This window comes from Pezoporus wallicus, unplaced genomic scaffold (assembly GCF_028554395.1).
Source record: "Pezoporus wallicus isolate ANWC-B61680 ecotype Strahan unplaced genomic scaffold, APGP_CSIRO_Pwel_v1 contig_161, whole genome shotgun sequence".
NCBI lineage: Eukaryota > Metazoa > Chordata > Aves > Psittaciformes > Psittacidae > Pezoporus > Pezoporus wallicus.
This window is the reverse complement of record NW_026642654.1, coordinates 4,753,608-4,775,581: the sequence shown is the minus strand read 5'-3', so window position 1 is coordinate 4,775,581 and position 21,974 is coordinate 4,753,608. Positions and strand designations below refer to the sequence as shown.

At 41.0% G+C, this 21,974-nt stretch overlaps 1 protein-coding gene across 2 annotated transcripts in view; it reads left to right on the top strand.

The window, feature by feature from the left end:
• LPIN1 (lipin 1) overlaps positions 1–21,974 on the top strand; it is an 80,611-nt gene that overhangs the window by 9,654 nt on the left and 48,983 nt on the right. For both annotated transcript variants that reach the window (XM_057431774.1, XM_057431776.1), the window contains exon 2: positions 12,981–13,037. In XM_057431774.1, the coding sequence (XP_057287757.1) occupies positions 12,981–13,037 (57 nt within the window). The remainder of the gene's footprint in view (positions 1–12,980; positions 13,038–21,974) is intronic.

The window sequence follows — 21,974 nt, the reverse complement described above, 5'->3', positions numbered from 1 at the left end:
AGGGTGTGTGGGGCAGTATGGGCAAGTACCAAGGCCAATGGACACTTCTGGTGTTTTGGAACTTCACTCCTGAACAAATGCAGAATCCAGAAAAACAGTAAAATACTTGGAAGAAGTGTGCTGTCGTCCTGGGAATCCCAGAGAGGCACAAATCACTGCAATGGGCTGGGGCCTGGCCAGTATCTGGGATAATGGGGCCAGTAGCCTGGCATTAGAGGGTAAGGAAGCCAAGCAGCTGGGATCGCTCTTGGAAGGAAGTACTGACAAAGGATTTGAAAAGGGGCACAAGCCACCAGACTCTGGAGGTGACTCCAGTCAGGCATGAAGGAAAGGTATCCCTTCAAAAAAAAAAAAAGACTTTATATGTCACTCAGGCAAGTGGACCAGCATAGACAGAGGTGTCCAGTACTTGAGGGAATTAGCTATGCTGGAGGTGATTTGTGATGACACGGGCAACATGCAGTTATCCAAAGACCCAAATGAAATCAAGTTTACACAACCCATGTGGCAGACAGAACACACATTGTTGTATGCTAACTCACTGGCAGTGATGAGCTGGGAAGATGGAGAGAAACAAATGGTGGATGAATTGGTTGGCCAGTCCTGACAGTACATGTATCTTTCCTCCTATGGGCTTGCAACTTGCCTGTGGAGAAACTGGTCCAGCTCAAAGAGAATAGATCCTACTCACCACCTGTAAGGATTAGTACCTCAGGTCAACAGTTCTGCTCAAGAGAGAGGATACAGTGGGTATACACCACACTAAAGTTTCACCTTTTTGACCACAAAAAGGACATAAGGTAGTGGGATGGAAAAGCTACCTCAGCCCTTCGAGGTACGTGAGGTACATCAGTTGCAAGGAAAACCGATCACTTCTGTGACCAGGAAGAATGATTTCCAATGGGTCCCTGAGCAATGACAAGCCTTTGAAAAAATTAAAAGAGAGATAGCTCATGCAGTAGCCCTTGGACCATTCTGGGCAGAGCAAGATGTGAAAAGTGTGCTCTACATCACAGCCAGGGAGAACGGTCCTACCTGGAGCCTCTGTCAGAAAGCTCCAGGAGAGGCAAGAAACATCAATATGAAAGCTCTCTTGAAGAACAACAGCTTCCTTAATTTGTATTAGCCTAATTTGAAACAAAGCAGATTAGATTTGAAGGAGAGTTTTCTCATAGGTATTTAAATGTCTTATCTTTATATCTTCAGCTAATTGGATTCACTGTCCGAGCCCTTGTATTTTTGGAAGGTCAGTGGAAATGCAACAGTCATTGCAACTGAGCTAATTTAAAGCAATACAGTTAAAAAGTTTGGGTATTCATAAATCCTTTCTCCTGGAAATTTTATGTTGGTGCAATAGAGACCAAAACTAAATCATAAGTCATGTAAGACCTGACTCTCGGCTAAGATTGAGAAATGAACTGTAGCACTTGGCCTAATCAGTGCAGAGCTGGTCTGAGACAGGATGACAAAGCTATTTTCCCTTGTGCTGCTGCATGAGTTTCAATAACCCAATGCAACTTTGTCAGTTGCTCCATCTGTTAAAAGGGGATTATGCTAATAACATTTTCTGTAATATACTTTGTGATTCATAGAGGCTATACTGTGTGTAAGACAGGTAATACATTTAATAAACAGATAATAAACACAGTAATATTTTCCCCCCTCCTATGTAAAAAGTAACATTAAGTGAAGGGAGTTGAAATGATGGAAGAAGGAAGCTTGCTTTGTTTTTCATTTCAACTGCCCCTTCTGCTCCCCTCTTTTCCAGTATTACACTTGTAAAGAGGGAGCCCTTGAAGATGGCCACAGAACATTTCTGTAGCAACACATTTGGATATAAACTGTGTCATAGAGTTTATGTGTTGCTCAAAATGAATATTCTCTCTCTCTTTCTTCCCACCACCCTCATTCCCCTCCTCCTTTCAAACCTACTGAAACTCTACTATTGAGTTGTGTCTAGTCAGGCCCTAATAGTATAGCTGAGAATAAACAGTTTCCTGAAACTCTTATTTATGTGACTAGATCACTGATTTTTGTATTCTTTCTCCTCTTGTAAGCATTGCACAAATCTCAGTAGATCAGGAAATGGTTCAGAAAAGAAAGCTCTGTTCAGACCTGTGAAACACAAAGAAGATGGATAATTGAAACGGAATGGCATTTTATCTTAGCATAACTCTGCCACAGACAAAAGGTAGTTTATTAACAGGGATTTGGCAGACATACTGTACCAACACTTAATGACTGCAAGAAGAAAACCAAAGGAGGTGTCTAATTTCCTGCAGGCAGTATGTGCCTAATGGGTGACAGGTTAATGCAACAGGAGAGGCAATGGTCAAGTGTCCTATTCTGGGCAGGTGGGTAGGAGAGGGCAGTTTCTCTGACAAATGAAGCACTATGAAAAAGTTCTGTACTAAGTATTAACCCAGTGCCTATTGCAAAACCCAGATATTTAGCTTTTGCATGGACTGGGCACTTTTTCTGTTGCCTGTAAGTATGAAAGGACTATTAGCAGGACAGCCTGTGGTGATGGTGATGGAGCCAGGTTTGGAAGAAAGGATGGGAAGAGATGGCAAGAGTGAAGCAGAGTTGGGGAGTGAGTGGCAACAGATCCAGAGGGATGGTGGCACTAGCTAAAGGGTAAAAGGTTGTCCTTTCACAGAACACCCCTATAAGATGTTTGCAAGAGCTGGGCTGCATCCAGCTCAGCAATGCTTTCCCTTAGCTCTTGGCAGGAGCTGGAGGGAGCCTTCACCCTCAACTGAGGAGGACTGCCAAAGGCCAGAGGCATCAGCCTCTAGCCCTTTCTCACACGGCATCTGGTGAAGAAGCCTCAATCCCAGCCGCTTCAGGGATTCCCACAGGTTCCCTGTGGCTCCAACCTCCTGCTTTCCCATGGACTGATTTTGTCTCCACCTACGTTGGTGGGAGCAAAATAGGATGTTGCAAGTTTTTTTACTACATTTGTGTTCAGTGGAAAGACAGGGCTCGTTTGAACTCAGAGAGGGATTCATTTCTACAACCTAAAGACAAGAATCCTATTGGAGTAAATCCGTCCTTGAAATTGTCCCTGCCTCTCCGCCGCCTACAGAGGGAACTGTAAGCTCGCTTAGGCTTCTGCTAAGGTTGAGGAAGATGCCACTCGCTAGGAATCTGCACGACATTTACACATGGTTCTTTAACTGTCTTGTGCCACTTCACAGCTATTGAAAAACGGTGGCCTTATTTGCTCGGTAACAGCAGTGGTTTATTTTCTGCTTTGTAAAGGCCTTCGTAAGTCCCCAGACAAGCATTCCTGAAACCAGGACATCAGGAGTGCTGCAGCAGACACACCTCCTGACCACGTGCTGACCTTGTAGCTGCTGGGCAGTATGTTCCTCACCCTGCCGTACACATCAAGCAAACTTTTCAGCTCATTCTACGCTGCCTGCATTAATGACGTCCTGTACCTTATTATATTAATAAAGCTGGTGACAAGCAGCAAGCAATATGCTAATATTTGGAATGCTAATATTTGGAAATTTGTCACTTTTCTAAATTAGGGAGGATTGCATAAGAGAGAGACCCTGGCACTACTTTTTGTTTTGTCCCTGTCCCCTGTTTTGCGTGTGGCAAAGTGGGTCACAGTTAAAGCTTCTATGCACTGCTGAAGGCCAGCAAACAGCAGTTAAAATGAGAGTCTTAGTGCACAGATGGATCATGCTCTAGCAATGCTAAGCTTCCTGTTGATTAGAAAGGGAATCCAGTCATAACCATCATCAAGATGGAATCATCTTTGTTATGGATGTCTAACGTAAAAGGGGAGATCCAGGATCTGATCGTACCTTAAAAAAGTGGCCTTGAAGACAGGAGGGATATTCTCTGTCCTTAAAGTCAGATAGGTTTATCTAGGCTGCATGTAGGAGGGTTATGTTAAACATCTTTGCATTATATACAAGGGTGACTCCAAATCTAATGCTATCTCAATAACACTAACAAACTAAAACAGGCATCTTTTAACTCAACTGATGCTACATAATGAAAACTGTGACCTGGGTGAAAAGGTGTTGCCACCTCAAGGAAAACAAAAACAGGGACACCTATGTGCTTACTCTCTGCAGGAATCTGTTCACATAGGATCACATTATGGGCATTTTATAATGAAAACATGTAACTATGTGGAGGCCTGCTACCATGAAAAGATTCTCTCTTGTCACTTTTTGCTGACTTCCTCATCTGTGAAGTTAATTCAAAAAATGGTGCCAGCCAGTCTTGAGGTATCAGGTGCTCGTTTTTCACAGGGCAGTAATCCTTCATCCAGCTGAATGTAGGAGTACCTTCAAAGTCCAGTGTACTCAATAAATGATTCACAAAATAGAACTTCAAATGTTCCTTTGATTTAACTTCTGAGGAGATACAGCCCTGTGTAGGTAACAAACACCAGTCAGGATTCTCTAATGAGAGAGATGGATCTCTGATGTCCTCAGCCATGTTGCTGGATACTGGGAGAGGTTTATGGTGTGGGTCTTGAGACCTGTCTCTCCATATTGTTCTTAAACTAAAAAATCAGTAAATAAAGTCCCAAAGCATTCCTAAGGGCAGTTGGTTGTTGCTGTATCAATACAGTGCTGCTTCACCACCAGCCTAGCATCAATGGCATCTTCAGGAGTGTAAAATAAAACACTTGTAGTTAACCTGCTTCTGTATTCTTGGGTCAGCAGCTCCATGTGGAGCAACTGCTGATGATCTAAACTGCACGCTGTATAGTTGGGGATCTGTAAAGCTTCATCCATAGCATTGCACTTCCTGGAGAAAAACTATATGGCATTTAGCAAAAGAGAGTGATAGGTGCCAGGCTACTGAGCCTGGTTTAGGCAAAAAACTGAGGGAAGCAGGAGGAGAGGCATGAGACCTCTGAAAGTATGATGCTGTCACATGGTGGAAGAATTTCAAAGCCAGTGCAATTATTTTAGTATTAGTTAAAGCCCAGTTAAGGCCAAGGGATTATTAACATGTTTTAAAATATTTCTAAAGACTTTTAAAGCTTCCTATAAGGGCAATACTAAACTTACATTGCAGGAATTATATGTTCCTGACCCGCTGCATTTTGACACGCTTCTGCCTAAGAATTTGAGGCAAAAAAAATCCCCTTGTTCTGCACATACTGTTTATCTACTAGTCTGCAAAGCTGTAGCACATTCTGATCGGTTTTTATGACTGCCTTCTTCCTAGAAACAGTCCTGAACAGTGTGTAGTGTTAGTGAGGAAAACAAATCACGTGCAATGAAAGGCACACTTAGTTTCCCCCTCCTCCTTATTTTCTGACATCCTGGATAAAAGCCAGTAGGGAAGTGTTTCCAAAGTCTATTTATGAACTTGTGTTTACTTTTACACACACGTAGTCTTTACCACATGCAAGCCTTGGGTACTGACATTCAGAACCTTTGTGAACATTGAGAAATCCAGTTTCATAACAGTAGGCTGAGGTCGATGCTGTTTTCTCTATTTTATATTTAAAAAAGAAACAGAAGCAAAGGGAGGTAAGCTGGATTGTGCAGCAGAGCACGGAAAGCCCATGACAGTGCAGGCCACAATGGAAGTTTCCAAACTTCCTGACCCATCCTTCAGATACAGGACTGTTTTCCCTCTCCTGTTGCTTCCACTCCAGAAATCTGATCTTGGGACACAAGTTCTGTCCTCGCCATATTACAACCACACCCCTGTTCCACAAAATGACCTTCTCTTACTCCCTAAAAGGCTGTGGCTAGCAAATCACTTTTTAAAAAAAAGATGAAGACTACATATAAGGCAATGATATTTTTTTTTCTGCAGTTAGTAATGCACGTGAGGCTTCAAGATTTGATTTCATGAAAGGTCTGAAAAAACAGCAAGCCTACCTGTACTTCTTTTTCCCAGATGGCCAGAGAAAGTGGAAAAAATGTATAAATAAAATGTATATTTTAATTAAATGAACACTAATACAGGGTTATTATCACTCTTCCAAACCTGCCATGAAGCCATTTCTTAAAACCTGTTGTGCACATTACTCTGTTGGTATTCTTGCTGACTCTGGATGGTAGCTTACATGTTAGCACTTAGATATCAGTACTGACTTGAAGCAACTTGCCTCTGTGGCAAAATTTAATCTTTGAATAAATTGTATTCTAATGAGGGGCTTTCCACAAATCAATGAGCAGGGAGATGGGAAGCATCACCTGCAGCCCAAAATAGCTATGATACCCACAGGAATGACCTCAAATTAAAAGTCTACAAGCAAACAAAGTGGGTGAACAGAAAGAATAAAGAAGCCCAGCTGATTTTTAAAGGTCAGCCTCAGATGTGACCACTACCTCCTACTTGCTGCTGTGACATTTATGCCATGCTACAGGGGCAGCTGCATTAGGCAAACAGACAAAGGGCTCAATTCACAACACAAAAAGCTTGTACAGCTTTTCAGGGTATACCACAAGGTTTTGTGCCCTTCCTCTTCCTAACCCTGTCCTCACTCCTGAAACACATTGCTGAGATTTTCACAGAAAGCGAATGGGATCAGGGAATGCTCTTTTCTTAAAGATCCTGACAAGCTCTGTAAGGTATTTGTATGGGACCTATGTCAAAGTTTATTAGGAAGTGAAAACACACACAGACTGTGCCTGGTGTTACTTAAAGAGCAGGCAGCAACACAACAGTTATAGCAGCTTTTATTCCTGCGTACTTCTGGGTGCTGTGGAGCCTGGCAATCCAGTGTGTGTCACAAACCCAGTTTCTCAAGCCTGTAAAAAAACCTGCTCTGGGTATAAGCTCTGCTGCAGTACCTGTTTGACCGGAGTATGTCTAAACTAAGCCAAAAGCTTCTTAATAACTCCTGACTTCTTTTCTTCCTGAGGGTCCTCTGCGTACCTGACTAAGCATGTATGTGGTGTCTCAGAATGAGTGTCAGGTCAGGCATCAGCTTGGTCTGTTCTCTATCATGGAAACCCAAAAGTTTCCAGATTCTTCATGGGTGCAAATCTCATACTCTGTTGGATCTAGCTCTGAACAGTTTTGCCTTGTGCATTAACAATGAGGGTCTGGATGACCCAAAGCTTCCCACCAGGCTAAACCCAAGGTGCAAAGGCATGTAGGGTGCAGATACCACAGTCGTGCACTTCCACTATCTGCCAGCCTTCTACCCCTGCCTGTGAGGAGGAGGCAGTCATTTTAATCCTACTTTGATGAAAGACACGCATGGGCTTCCTCAGTGGTCTGGAGGAGAGCTGCAGCCAGCAGTTCCCCTTTCCAGGCCTGATAGTGAAGCCATCCTGTGAAGGAGAGGGCTGACAGGCCTCAAGGTCTTGAAAGGCTGATGCCATGAGGGAGGGTGTGATGATCGGGTGATGTGGAAACATCACCTCATTAAACAGCTTTTGGTAGCCTAGGGCAGCTCCTAAGAGGCACATTCCCAGGTGCGGTGTTAACTGCAGTCATTAAATTATCCGCCAAAAGCAATCAGCAGGCGTGGCAGTGGGGCCATCACGTCAGCCTGGGGAGGCAGCTGTCAAACACGTTCCTTGAGCTGAATGGTTTGGTGGGCATGAGGAAAGGCCTTTATCAGCTGTCAGCAGATGTGTCATCAGGTTTTAGATAAACAGCTGATAATTTTTGCTGTGAGTAACTAACGTGAGGTTAAGAAATGGGAGGAGCTCACCAGAAAGAATTCAGACCTGGTATAAGGCACCAGGCTGGACAGGTGTATTTCAAAAGCCAACACTGGAGTCTTTTGTGTTAATCCAGAGCTGGGACATAGTGAGGTGCTTGTCTAAGTAATTTAACTGCATGTAGCATTTCACCTCCAGTCCTTATTTTTACCTTTACTCAAACTCACTTTCAGCTGTGGTTAGCAAACCACTGTGCCTGGGCTCTGCTGCACATCACAGCAGTCCAAAAGTTCTCCCACTGCTTTGCAAAAAGGCTGGAGCTCTAAGACAGAAATGCCATGGATTTTTGGCAGAAATGCTGTCACTTTTTTTTGTTTGTTTGTTTAGAAGCTGGGTTATTATAAACTATTCAGCATTGCACTCATGCTGCAGGAGCTGTCCCGGCTCCCACATTGTCCCTGAAGCAATTTCTGACAAGAGCTCTCTATAGTTACATTTCTTTGACGTTATTCACTGATATCCCAAGCTCCACCTGATTCTAGTTACACCTCTCCGGGAAAACTTAATGTCTTACTTATCAGTCAAACCTGACTACTCCAGATACTAGGAAATGTTTTAGGTCATTTAGAAAGATAATTTGGTCATGTGCTGAGTTTAGGATTGTCATCTTATCTTAAAAGAAGCTGGCCTTCTTTCCCCCTTGTGGCTTAAAAGATACTCTGTAGTGGAGATAGTATCCTCTCATCAAAGGTACTGGCTCTGGGTCTCTGCAGAAGAGCAGATCAGCTGCTCTGCAGAGAACATATAAGTCACCTCCGGGCACCAGAGGTGGGTCATACAATTGTTTTGTAAAATCAGATGCTCCTTAAGGCAAGAAATAGGATGTCTCTATTTGGTATTAGCAGCAATGAAGAACACATGCAGCATGTACTTAACTCCATTAAATGGCATGATTGCTGTAGGAACCAGATTTAAATTAGCTGAGTAATTCACAAATGAGTAATTTTGTTGACAACATCTGTTGCATCAGTGTGATGAGTTAAACAGCAGTCAGGTGATGTTGTGAGACTGAGTCGGAAGTTTGAGACAGAAGAGCCTCCTAGGTCACCCAACCCTGTCCTTGGCTACTCTGCCATCCTTCATTTCAACTTGTTTCTGCAATGTTTTCTTAGTCACATTCAAAGTATTTCATGTAACAGGGTTTTTTGCCACCAGTTTCTGATTTCTTTCCACTGTGAGATTTCACTGCTAGGAAGCTGCCCCTGAAAATGCAGCCTCATCCTGCTGTGTCACTTTGTCAGAATAATGGACTACAAGGCTAGAAGAGACAGAGAGATCATCTGGTCCATTTCTATGCCTACCGGCAAATTCAGCTATAATTAAAACATTTCTGACAAATGCTTGTTCAGCCTGCTCTGAAAGATCTCAGCCTCTTCTGGCAAGCCCCATCAGAGCTTGCCTACTCCTCATATTGTAAAGTTTTCCTAATGCCTAAATGTCTCCTGTGACATTTCATGCTCACTGCATCTCAGTATCTCTTCCAAGGAGACATGGATTACACTTACAACCTTTTCATTTTTCCCTTGCAATATTATTATATATTTTTCACTCTAGTGAGAGTATGAAGTATAAACTAATCTGTTCTCCTGCATGTATCATGCTGTATCCGTAATTTCTCTTGTTTTACTCCATCTTCTATCAAATAAGAAATCTCTTAATTCTTAAACATCTAAATTCTCTAAATTCTAAAAATATTTAGCTGGGAAAAGTACAGCTTGGCTTAATGCTGCCAGAGCAGGCAAAACAGGGTCATAAAGCCTCTCTTTTGGGGTCAAAAGGCAAATACTGCATTGCACCACAAGTTACAATTTTCTTATGAAATATTAATGCTAGACATCAGGAGAACTGAGCAACAGGACTTGTGACATGTACACACTCCTGGAAGGAGAAAAACTCAGGTAGCGCAGAGGATATCTGGATCTGCTGGGTAGACTGGTGCCAGTGAACTGAACAGTGACAGTGCCCATCCTTTGGCTTTGATGCTACCTGGTGTGATCTAGTCACCTCCATGCTATTAAGCACCTTCAACCTCAAAAACAGTTGGCCCCATTCAGATGCCTGTTGGAAATGCTCTGTGCTCATTCCCAAACTGGGAGCTGCTAGCTGGCTGGGGCTGCAGCCATGCCAAGCACTATTCTTCCAGTGTCAGGGCACAGACCAGCGTGTCCCAGTGCCTCCGCCTCTGCCTTCATTTTGTTTAGTTTTCTTGTGTCCTGTTTCACCAGCTTAAGTACAAGGTATCTTTTCCCTACAATAGCTTTGTTCTCTAAGGTCAGCAGGGTGACCACAGACTGGCATGGCTGAAAAACAGATTTGACACACCATGTCTACTTCAAATTAATTTTTACTCATGTCAGTTTGCATTTCCAAGCTTACTAAATAGAAAAGGCAGACAATCAATTTGTAACAGTCACACTAAACAATGGACAAAATATCATTCAATAAACACTAAAATTTTCCATTAATTGCACACTGAATGAAAGCTCCTTAGGGCTGTTTTTCAAATGCGATCACACAACTCTAAAGATCAAATGCTTAATAGCAACATCAACTGTACTTTTAGACTGCTGGCAGGGATCCTGGAGAGTCGCGTGGTTGTTACAGCAGTACACAAAGAATGTTTTACAGGACTGTCTCCAATCACTGTTTTTTTCAGAGGAACTGATTGCACAGACAGCAGCACTATTGTACAATTACCAACTCTATTGCAACACACTGTTGACTTCTCTGCTAATGAAACATAACATTTTCCTGTGGCAGTTCCTATAATTGTGTTTCTGAAATTTATTTATTTATTTATTTCATCAAGGAACTTTGTTTTTAAGAAAGAAAGGAGAGTGAGAGAAAGAGGAAACAAAAGTGAAGGAAGAGAGAAAGGAGGAGAAAAACAGAAAGAAGGGATGGACAGAGGGAGTGAGGGAGGGAAGAAGAAAAGGAGGGAGAAAAGAAGAAAGGGGGGGAGGGAGGGAGGGAGGGAAAAAGGAGAAGGACAAGGAGGGAGGGTCAGTCTAGTCCTTTCAAGAACGTAGATACTTGAAAAGAACTCTACTCATCTGAGCTGTTTTCTAGTTGGGTGGAATGCAAAGTCTGGGGAAAGAGGAAGAAGGGATGAATTAATTCAAAAAACCCTTGATCCACTCTCCCAACAGGTCCCTGATGTTGTGAGTAAGAAAGCAGCACTTCCTAGTGTACTGCTGCCCTCACAGCTGCTCCTTCCAGCCCATCCTCAATGCAACTATTCTGGACCTAGTAGTGTGCACAGGTGCCAGACTGGTGCCCTAACTGGTTCTTGTTTTGCACAGATTATTTCCTTTAGGAAATCCAGAGGCCACAGCTGAACTGTGGGGCTGGCACTTTCCAGGGAATGAACCCAGTTGTTCCCCAAATACTGCATCCAACTGGCACATCTGGGTTTCCTTCTTATATGGTCAAGACATGGACAGGGCTGGCACTTCTCCCTGGGAGGTGGAAGTGCTCCTAGAATTAAAGATGTGACAAAGACTAAAGTCGTACACAGATACCTACATATCAGTCTGTGTAAAATGGGATGAAACTGTGCTATTTCATGTTCTAAAATATTTAGTGTTATCACTGAACAGTCAGCTGCTATGGTATTTTCAAGCCACCATCTTGGTCAACAAAGCAGCAAAGTACCTGTTAAACCCAAACAGGCACATGCAATAGGAAAATGTAATTCTATTAAATCCAGCATTTGTATTCAACACACATCTGTATTTCAGTGAATAATTTAGCCTGCAAGGCTATTTCTGTTCATTTAATTGGTGTAATAATGCCAGTATTTTTGTTCTGCATAGAAAGGATAGAGTTGTTGTTAAAAAACAATGGGCCATATGGAAAGAGATCTGTTTCTAATTCAGATGCTAACTTCCTTTGTAATGCAGAGTAGGTCATTTAATCAGGGTGTATCTTAGTTTCTTCATTTGAAAAATTTAATTAATAATACCTCCTAGCCCATGAAGTTGTTGACAGACTCAGTAATTTGTGTTTGAATAGTGTGGTGCAAACCCTAATGGAATGCTCAAGTACAAGGTATTATCATGCACAGAGAAGACCTACGTGCTAGACCTCTACCGTCTTCTTGTGATAGTGCCAGCCCAAACTTACATTTCACATCACCCACGCAAAATGTCATTCTACTTATAACAGAGTGTGTGAGTGTAATGAACATTAGCAGAGCCCTTAAGAACTGTGCCTACCAGAACTGGTGAATTTGTTTCTGTAATGCTTGTTTTTCTATTTCTGATTTCTCCTTATTTGTTATTGTTCATTAGCGGTATTTAAATGAAGCAAAGTTCAGAAAAGGGATCATTTCATGCTTTTTCAGTTTGCTCAGTAGGATTGATTACGCAGAGCATTCTGGGTGTCATATAACTTGAGAATGATAGAAAGTATAATGACTTTGTTAGCTTTTATTGTTGAACATTTGTGCTTGAAAAATGAGATTTGAATATGAGGGAAACTGAATGTTTTCAGAACACACACCACCAGCAAACCGGGGCCACATTTGAATTTTAATTTGTCTAAAGACCAAAGGGAAATCTTTTAAATCATTTGTTCATATCATGGTATCAATCCTGTAGAATTAATCTTTTCAGTATAAAATTTCATTACAGAATAAAAAAAAAATAATACAAAATGCAGTACAGAAGTTCTCTTCAGTAACCTTTTTGTTTATTTTAAGCATGAATCCCATCACCTCCAGCATCACTGGAAGTTTATCTTTTTACTAGGTGTTAATTTTTTCTTTAATATATTTTGCAACTGTGTCTTCTTTAAAAATGAAGAAGATACTACTCACTCCTACTTCTGTGTATTCAGGAAGAGGTTGTCACAGTAATTGTGTGCCACCTCAGCTCTGTAAGTATAGCTATTTGGTTAAGTCTCCTGTGCTGCCAGCCCCTGAACTCCAAGTTGCTTCAGAGGGCCTGAAATGTGCTCTTCCTGTCCCACAGAATTCCTTTTCTTGTCCTATTGGTTATTAGAGGTCTTCTTTGTTGTGGTCCACGCTTCCTCAGGTCTCACAGGGATCCCCTGCTTCCAAGCTCTCTCACTAATGAATCAGATCCTACTAGCAGAGGATTGCATAACCCCTGAGAAAGAGAGAATCGAGAACATCTCAGTACAGATGAAAAGTGAGGATGGCGCAAGGGAATCACAAAGGAATCAAAGGAGAGGTATTCACTAGAGCACCTGGATTCCAAGGACCTAAATTGAGGCCTGGATGCATTAACTTCTGTGAGTAGTTAATTAACTATTTTATTCCTCATTATTCTTTGTTTCTTTCAGATTCCATTGATGAAAGATCCCGGTTGGATTCGAAATGTCTGGACTCGCAATCTAAATGTAGGAATTTAATTGTTCATTTGCTTTTTAACTCCAGTGCCCTAGAGCAGTCCTAGCTTGAAGCTTGGGTGGTCTTTGGGAAAACAGGGTAAAGGAGTGGCTAATTCTTGTCCACCTTCTGGTACACAGCACAGCATCTCCAAGTGTCACTTTTTGCATCGTGTCTTACTATATGTCCACTGTGGTATTACTACTCCTGTGAAAGGCTGGGTGGCTCTGTGGAACTGGTTGCCCTCACATGTGGCTGGTACTAGCATGATAAGATTGGAAACAGACTAAAAATATAGAAATTTGACACCTGACCTGGGCAATAAGCACAGAATCAGCAAACCTGTGGCACATGTGAGATGCAAGACATATCCCTTCCAGTGAATGTGTGCCCAGAAACCCATACTGCTGCTCTCCTGGAAGGCAGAGAACACATCTGTGAGTTGGTGGTCTTGGGACACAGCCACGAACTGGACAGAAGAACCTCTCAGGAAAAGCAATGAGAAAGGGAGAACAGCACTTCCCACCCCATTTATAGAACTACGACTGCTGAACAATTGGTAAAGGAGGGAAAAGAGGCAGATCCAAGAAACAAGCTGATCATTTCCTAAGTGATTCTGGACTGTTCCTCAGAGTGACCTACTCTGGTGATGGTGGGCAGAATATTTAGTGGCTGGCATGTTTGAAATCACAGCTAGAACCAAAACACTTCTACGCAGCACCAATTAAAGCCATGTAGACACATCTGCTTAGCTGAACTATTGCAGTCATTTGTACAGCTATGTGTAAGTTTCACAGGAGATGTATTAGTCTGGGGGGAGTACAGTGTTAACATTGCTATACTGCTGTCTCACATAGATCCCACTCAGGTGTTTCCATGCAACCTACACAGTGCGGTATAGGATATATTCTACGCTTTACAGAGGAACCATCCTGATCCGGGAATCTGTAGCTCCTTGGTGTGCTAGCTGGCTGGTAGAGCTTGACAGCTTTTCGATTTGGGTCTGGCAGATGTAGGTTAAGACTTCCACAAAGGTATGTCAACTTTTACAAAAGGAGCTAACCTTTACGATGAGTTTTGTACTAAAATGTCACACAAACTGAACAGGTGGATAAGGCAAAGAAGCAGTCTGAAATGAAGGTGAGGTTGATCGCTCTTGGCAGGGGTTGGGTTTGAACATTCAATTCAGTAGCTAAGCTATGCAGACAGAAAGTTACCTGGGAATTCAAAATGCCAGTAAAATAGACAGGGAAGGAATTCCTGTTAGCAAAGCACAGCATAAAATCTGAAGACTAAACACATGTAAAGCAGTGCCACAGATGTGGTCTTTCCTTTCAAACTTTGGGAACATTCGGGTCTGCATTCAGGTGAGATTCTGAACTTCACCAGAACATCTCCTGGGTAACCATAACGTGCCAGGTGAACTTGTACTGTAACTTTGACAGAACTGAGGATAATGCGTTCTTGCAGTAAGATTATACTTTAAGAAGAATTTTAAGTTTATGGTTTATTTGGGCAAAATTTTAAATTCACTTTTATGTATTGTTACATTGTTTGTCCTAGATTTCTCATAATGTAGTACAGAAACACATGAAGAAGAGGAGGAGGAAGAATTTTGTAATGTGGATGTGCTGTATTTAAAATGTGCTGCACAGAAGACAGATAATGGAAAATTAGCAAATCATTAGCAATAAAAAAGTCCCAAAGATATTGCAGACAAGGGATGTGTTTGCACTTTCTGTGCCTATGTCTGTGCAGGTATGCAGCAGTATGAAACAGAAAGTGAGAAAACCCTATCAAACTGAATCTTCCATAGGAAGCTGAACAAATTACATCTGACCTGGAAAGGCTGATGAGCAATAAGCCTGATCCCAACCCCATGCAATCAATATGCAAAACATGCAGGGTGAATAAGCTGGACCATCACCTCGGGCTGCTGGGGAGGGGCAGCTGGTATCACCGGGATGACTACACAGGGAGGCTTCTTTGTGCCCAAATTGCAGTGTGGGGGTGAGCAGGGGAAAAACAGGGTGTCTGAAGAGTTCCAATCAGAAGCAGACATGTACCTTGACATGACTCTGAGCTACCTGAACTCTGAGTGGGTATGACTGTTTTTTATTCTATTAACTGGAATTGTTTTCTGTATTTTCTGACCAGGCCTTTTGTCTCTTCTTGTACTATAGCACAGCTTGATATAAGGTACTAGCTGCTTGCCTGTGCCTAGTCTTGCTATTTAAAAACAAATTCCACCTGTTTGAAACAATGAGCAAGACCCTTTGCTTGTGTAATGCAGAGCTCACTCGCTTGAATGGGATTATGTTGCTTTGTGTGAAGTGAGCATCAGGCCTGATACTTTTCAGACTCTAAGCTCACTAGGATGGGAATTCTCTTTGTGCATGATATGCTGAACACAATGTCACTGACATGCGAATAATAGTATAACAAGCTCATGTTGCTGTTGTTGGTAGAAGCTGCGAAGTTTGAGAGACTGCTCTTGGTATCTAGATTTGTCTGCAGTAGATAAACTGCACAGTAAACTGTAACAAGGGTAGCAGGAATGAGTCTCTGATGAATTCTCAGATTATTTGCATAAGGGGATATGTAATGCATACAGAGCACCAGCACAAAGGCTTTCTACCCAGAAATGTTTTAAGAACTACCTCTGCCAAATTTATGGAACAGGGATAAATGATTTCCACAGTGTGCTACTTCTTGAGTGCCAGCTTCTCAAAATAACTCTGAAACTTCCAATTTTTTGAAAAAGTTTACATATGTATGTGTATGTGCTTGTAAGAAGCTTCTTTCAAATTGTGAACAGAAATACATGGACACAGAGGTGACGCTCACTGGGTTTTATATAAGGGCAAGATCTAGAGAATGACACAGCGCAGTCAGAATTCATTACACATTCATTTACAATATTTTTATACTGGACTAACTATAATTGTTTCAACTTTCTCTGTTCAACACTGAATTAGATTCCCTTATAATGGATCATTGCCTCCCAACTGCCATTCAAATACAAAATCATTTGCAGTCAGATTACATAGCCACAATAAGACCCTTTTCATACAAGTATCACCTGCAAAACCTTTTGTGCATTTTATTCTTCACGACTCTCATACTTCAGAATCATGAAATATAATTTCATGAAATTCAGATATTAATATTTGAATCCTGATGCTGTCCATTAGGATAAAATGCTAACTTTTGCTCAGCTTTCAGCACAACAGCAAAAATCAGAAAAAGGCAATCCTTCCTGTCAATCCACACGCTCTAGTTCCCTATTATATACTTCATTTTCTAACCCCAGATTGGCTGATACACACTGTCACAGCAAGCCTACGTTAAGTTTTCCAAATAATTATTTTAGATTGATGGAGTTTAAATGCTGTTTAGCTGAAGGTCTAAAATAACATTCATCACTATGATCAGGGATTGTAGTGCTATAACACTTCCTCAGAGACTACACTAATTTTTATACTAAGAATATTTTGAGGGAAGGATTTACTACTGAGTTAAAAGGGACACTTCTCCTACTCATGGAATTTTGAACATGAAACTGAAATAAAGTACTATTTTCATGAGTTTGTAACGCCAATCACATGTATTAACTATATTAACACTCTGGATGTCGAAATAATAAAAATGAAGCCAGTTCCTCAGATAATGTCACATGGATATGCATATCCTCACAGAATATGTAGAAAAAAATAGTGAGTACAAAGCTGAAATAAATGACAATGTTCCTGCTTTAACATACCTGACTGAGAGGAACCAGTGAGAGTTTTATATCTTGGCATAAACCCAGGAAATGAACTGCTTAGATAAGAGAAAGACTACAGTAAACAACCTTATTTACTGATTAATTGCCCAGGCTTGATGTACGTAATTAGAGAATTTAATGTCCTATAAATGCATGTGCAGGATCTAATTCTGTGCCTCAGCTCATTTCTAACATTTTGACACAATCTTGATCAGGAACTTTATAAGTAACAATGCATTTCTGAGAACAAATCAGCCCACAACAGTAAGATTAAGTCAGCTCTGACAGCAAGCAAGACTGAAAAGATCATTTGCTTAAGCCAAATATGTTTTAAAATATAATTTATTTTTTAATATAAATTTAAGCCAAATATATTTTTAATGTTTTTTTAAAATATCATCATTGTTCCATGTGGCTCAAATTTTTGCTGAAGAAATTATTACCACAAGCATTCAAAGGATGACTGTAACTCAAAAAAACGCACAGTCCTTGGTATAAGCTGCCATCACTAAAATCCCCAATAATGAAATTGCAAAGAAAATGCCTCTCAGAAAGGTCATCCTGCCACAGTATCTCATCTCTCTCCCTGAATCACCCGATATTGAATCTAGAGGTTGAAGATCAGAGAGATCTGAAATACATGTCCTTACAGCTCAGCACACAAGAAGGAATAACACCACAGTGCGGGAAGACCTGAGCGCCAAAGCTCTTGAACAGACAAAGCTCTTGCACCCTTACACCTGCCTCGCCATTACAGAAAGGAGGGAAAGCGGGCACCGTTTAAGTGGAGGCACAGGATCCACACCTGCTGCATTGGGAAAAGTGAAAAAGTGCCCTTTTCCATCATACAGAGAGACATTTCAAAAAATGCCCTAACCTAGTTACATTCTACCACTTTGAATATTCCAAAATGCTGAGTCTCAGTGAGAGTGGAAAAAAAAAAACTAACAACCCAAAGAGTACCAAGTGGCTGGCTTTTTTTTCCCCAGCAAAACAAATAAGATAGGGCTGAAGAAGGAGAGTTTCAGGCAAAGCTTACACATGCCCTCCTATCATCCAGTTTATATGACAGCCTGAACTAATGGCAGTACCTGAGATAGTGCAGAATCTTCTGACTTCAAAGCCAAGTAAACTTGTTGCTTCTTGTAAGTATAAGCAAGAGACAGAGCGCCCCTTCATTCACCAGGATCCACACACAGAACAACCACTTCAATACTATGGTCTGCACACAAGTAACAATTTTTTCTGTCACAGTGAGAAGCCCCAAATATTGTTAATTTTATTATAAAACTGATTTTGGACACTTCACGCTCACAGTGGAGTTACAGAATAAACTTCAAGCTGAGCTCTATTAGCATTTCATGCGTAGTTTACCATAAGGAAAAGCTTTACACAAAATATCTCTTTATCTCACTATTATCTTAACTTTGCTATAGCTATTGTATCTTTGTTACCTACAAGAAAGAGGTACTAGTTTGCATAGTAAAGAGGTAACAATACAGTGGGCTAATCAAGATATGCCACTTTATAATCCCCAAGCAATAGCCTTCAGAACCTGTTTGCAAAGGTAATTCAATCTTGGTAGGCAGTCTGATGCAGAAATTGCAGACATGAGGCTGAGAGGAAAGCAACAATCTTCTCAGCAGAAGGAGCTGGTTTCCAAATTTATGTTCCACTTCAGGATTTAGTTTTCAAGAGCTGCAAGGCAGTAAAGAAAAGATTATACCCTTGGAAGTAGAACAGCTTTGAAGTTCTCAAAGCGTGTTTTGCACTATTTTGTTCTAAACAAATAATACTGATGATTGTGCTTTTGATTTGCTGTGCTGTGAAAACAGTGTTCTGGGCAAATGCATAGATTTACTGGACTGATTAAAAGCTAGCTTTTGTGCTGGAAAGCATTTCAGTACAAAACAGCACTGAGGGGTTTCCTATGGAGTTGCGTATGGTATCTCATTTCTTGTATGTGTGTGCATTTTAAACACCGCTATCTATTTTGCCTGAGCAGAGTACAGGTCTGTGTGTGAAGATGCCTACACAGGAATTCTGGCTTTTGGCCAAAGAAAGAACATGGTAATGATTTCACTGTTATATCCTTAATCTCATACACTGTGGTTGTTTCGCTTTATCAGGTCTCAAGGTTTTCTAAGCTTTCTAAGATTATATTTAGGGAGCTCAGCCTTGGTTATTTACAGATCTGGAGCTAAATTACATTCTGATGAGATTGGACTGGTACAACTGGGCCTCCAGCTGGGTTTATATATTTAGCCTCTCTTGTTTGTAACTTAAATATTCCTACACTCTTGCTTTGGCCATGTTTTACTCATAGGAGTCAACAGATGCCTCTGTTTCTCAGTAAGTATTTTGTAGCAGAGAACTGAGTTTTGACTCTGGAAAGAGCTGCTAGGATATAAAGGAAGCATTGAGGTTTTCATGGTTTTGCAAGCCTGGATATGGATTTAGAGGAAAAAGAAAGGTTCTTTTGAGAACCTTCATCATCAAGACTGGTTATATTCCGAGAAGGAAAAAAAAGACAGCCACTTGTCGGGTAGTCTGTCAGCTACAAATCCTCTTTTGGGGATTGTATTTTAATGATGGGGGGGAACAATGTGTCTGTCACACAACCAAGTCCAAAAGTACCTGGTTCAAAATCAAGTTTGGTTATGCAATGCAAGCCCTGATGGCATGAAAACTGATAAGGGTGATATCGTCACAGGTGAGTGTTTTGGTACATGATGGGTGTCTCCTGCTCTGCCTTTAACTCCAGCTATAAGAGTTCCTGGAAAATTACAATCCTGCATTTGATCATTTGACACAATAATCATCTCAGTTTCCCTTTTCATCTGTCACTCCCCTGCATCATTAATGAGTTAAACTTTATAGTACTTCTGATGACATTGGGAAATGTGACCATGTGGAAAGCAAAATCCAAAAGCTGAAGTTGGCAAAGTGTGAGGAGCTCAGGCAGGGCAGACTTGACAGCTGGTTCAAGCCAGAAGCATCTGCCTGAATGTTGCAGATTGAATACACTGCCAAAAAGCAAGATGATTTCATATAGAATAAAGTCTGTCTTATATGGCTTTATATTGGACAAGGGTGGCATTCTTTCTCTTTTCAAAGGAAGTTGTTTACTGCTCAGATCTTCAAGCACCTGACACGGAAACAGCAGGGACAGTCAATCCCGGCAATAGAGATAAAGCAAACCCAGCAGGACAGATCAAAATAACAAGTTGAAGTCAAGGGTAGCCAAACATTTTACAAATCTCTGTAGCTAAATACCATCTACATACACATCTAAGAAAAAAAGTTCTCAAATTAAGCACTAAGAGGCAGATTAAATTCCAGGATTTACATGCTGCAATAACCAGCACTCTTGTGCCTTCAAATGAAGGGCAAAATGAAAAAAGGGAAAAGAAAAAGGAAAAAATAATGTGAACTGGACAGAGAATTCAGTAGATTATCACAAGCAACTGTAGGTACTGTATAAAATTACCTATTTATGTTAGGAAAACTATTTCTTTGTTAAGAGGGTGGAACAGTTAATTAGGTGACCATACAGCGTCCAAGTACTTTCTGATGTTTACACTGGAATAAAACTAGATCAACTCTTGATGTATATTGTCTGAGCTAATCTGAGTTTAATGCTAATATAGAGGATGTCAACACCAGACTCCAGAGCCATCTTTGCTTATGAGTTCATCATAAATTAAAGGCTAAAAGCTCAACTTTTCTATTTACTGAATCATCATTACATGCACAGTATACATGCGTTACCAGTTGCATGCATTTATAACCCAGGTACTATGCTCCTGAACATGAATTCCAGTTTTAGTGGGGAAAATGACAGACACTACTGATAATGTATTAAATTATTAATTTTTTCATTTAAGTAAGTGGTTATTTTGCTCACTGGTACATACATGCCAGGAAAATCTAGTGTCCCAAGCTAGAATGAAAAGCCTTTTTCTTTCCCTGCATGAACTTATGCAATGGTCTCTAGGAATCTGTTCTTGAGTTTTACTAAACTTTTCTGTGCTTGTAGATTTTCTTTTTTAAACCTGATTTTATTAATTCACAGAAGACTACATAGCTCAACTTTCTTCTTACTTGCATTTTCATATTAACTATGAGCCCAGATCATAGGCTAGAACTGCACTGTGCCAGAACCTTACAAACAGAGTGAATACGTAAACTATAGGCTCTTTGGGACAGGAATCAAGAGTTAGGCAATAATGGATGGGTATAAACAATCCAGCAAAGTATTGGAAATTAAAACTTTCATGAGTGGGTCCTTCGAAAGTTTGTGGACAGTTTTAATTCAAACCTTGGGAAACAAACATGTTGCTCAATGCAACACCTCCAGAAAGAAACCTGTTAAGGTGGAAATGTTACAGAAACAAAATGATAATAATTTAGAACTTCATTATTCCTGAGTTTGTTTTGGAATGACACTGCCAAGGACGGTTCTTTTGCAAGGGCACAGCATGCCTCCTGACTGTACTCCCTCGGCCATTTAGGTTTTTTGGTAATTCCAATTACTTTTTAGGAACTGTTCCTGACCATAGTATTCACCAAACTCTGCACTGGGCTGAGCTAAAACCACAGCCATGACCATGCTAAGGCATGGATGGTATGGAAGATGTGCTAGTGCTTGGTCCTTTCTAGAGATTTAACTGGTGAGAATAGCTATGAGCTGGAGTGCAACACAAGCAAGGATTTCAGAATCAGTTGGCACAGGTTGTTCCAGAGAAGAATCTGCTGTCCTAGGTTCAGCTGTAACAGTTATTTTTCTCCTTCCTTGTAGCTGGTGAAGTGCTGTGTTGCAGCTTTAGTCTGAGAACAATGCTGATAACTCACCAATGTTTTAGTTCTTCCTAAGTGATGCTTACCCTGATCAAGGACTTTGCAGTCTCATGCTCCACCAGTGAGGAGGGACACAAGAAACTGGGAGGAAGCAGAGACAGGACACCTGATGCAAACTAGCCAAAGGGGTATTCCATACTACAATACGTCATGCCCAGTATATAAACTGGGAGGGAGTAACCCAGAAGGGCAGCTCACTGCTTGAGTCCAGTTGGGTATTGGTCAGCGGGTGGTGAGCAATTGCATTGTGCATCATTTATTTTTTTCTTTCCCTTTTTAGTTTTATATTCTCTCCCCTTGCTATTTCCATTATGATTATTAT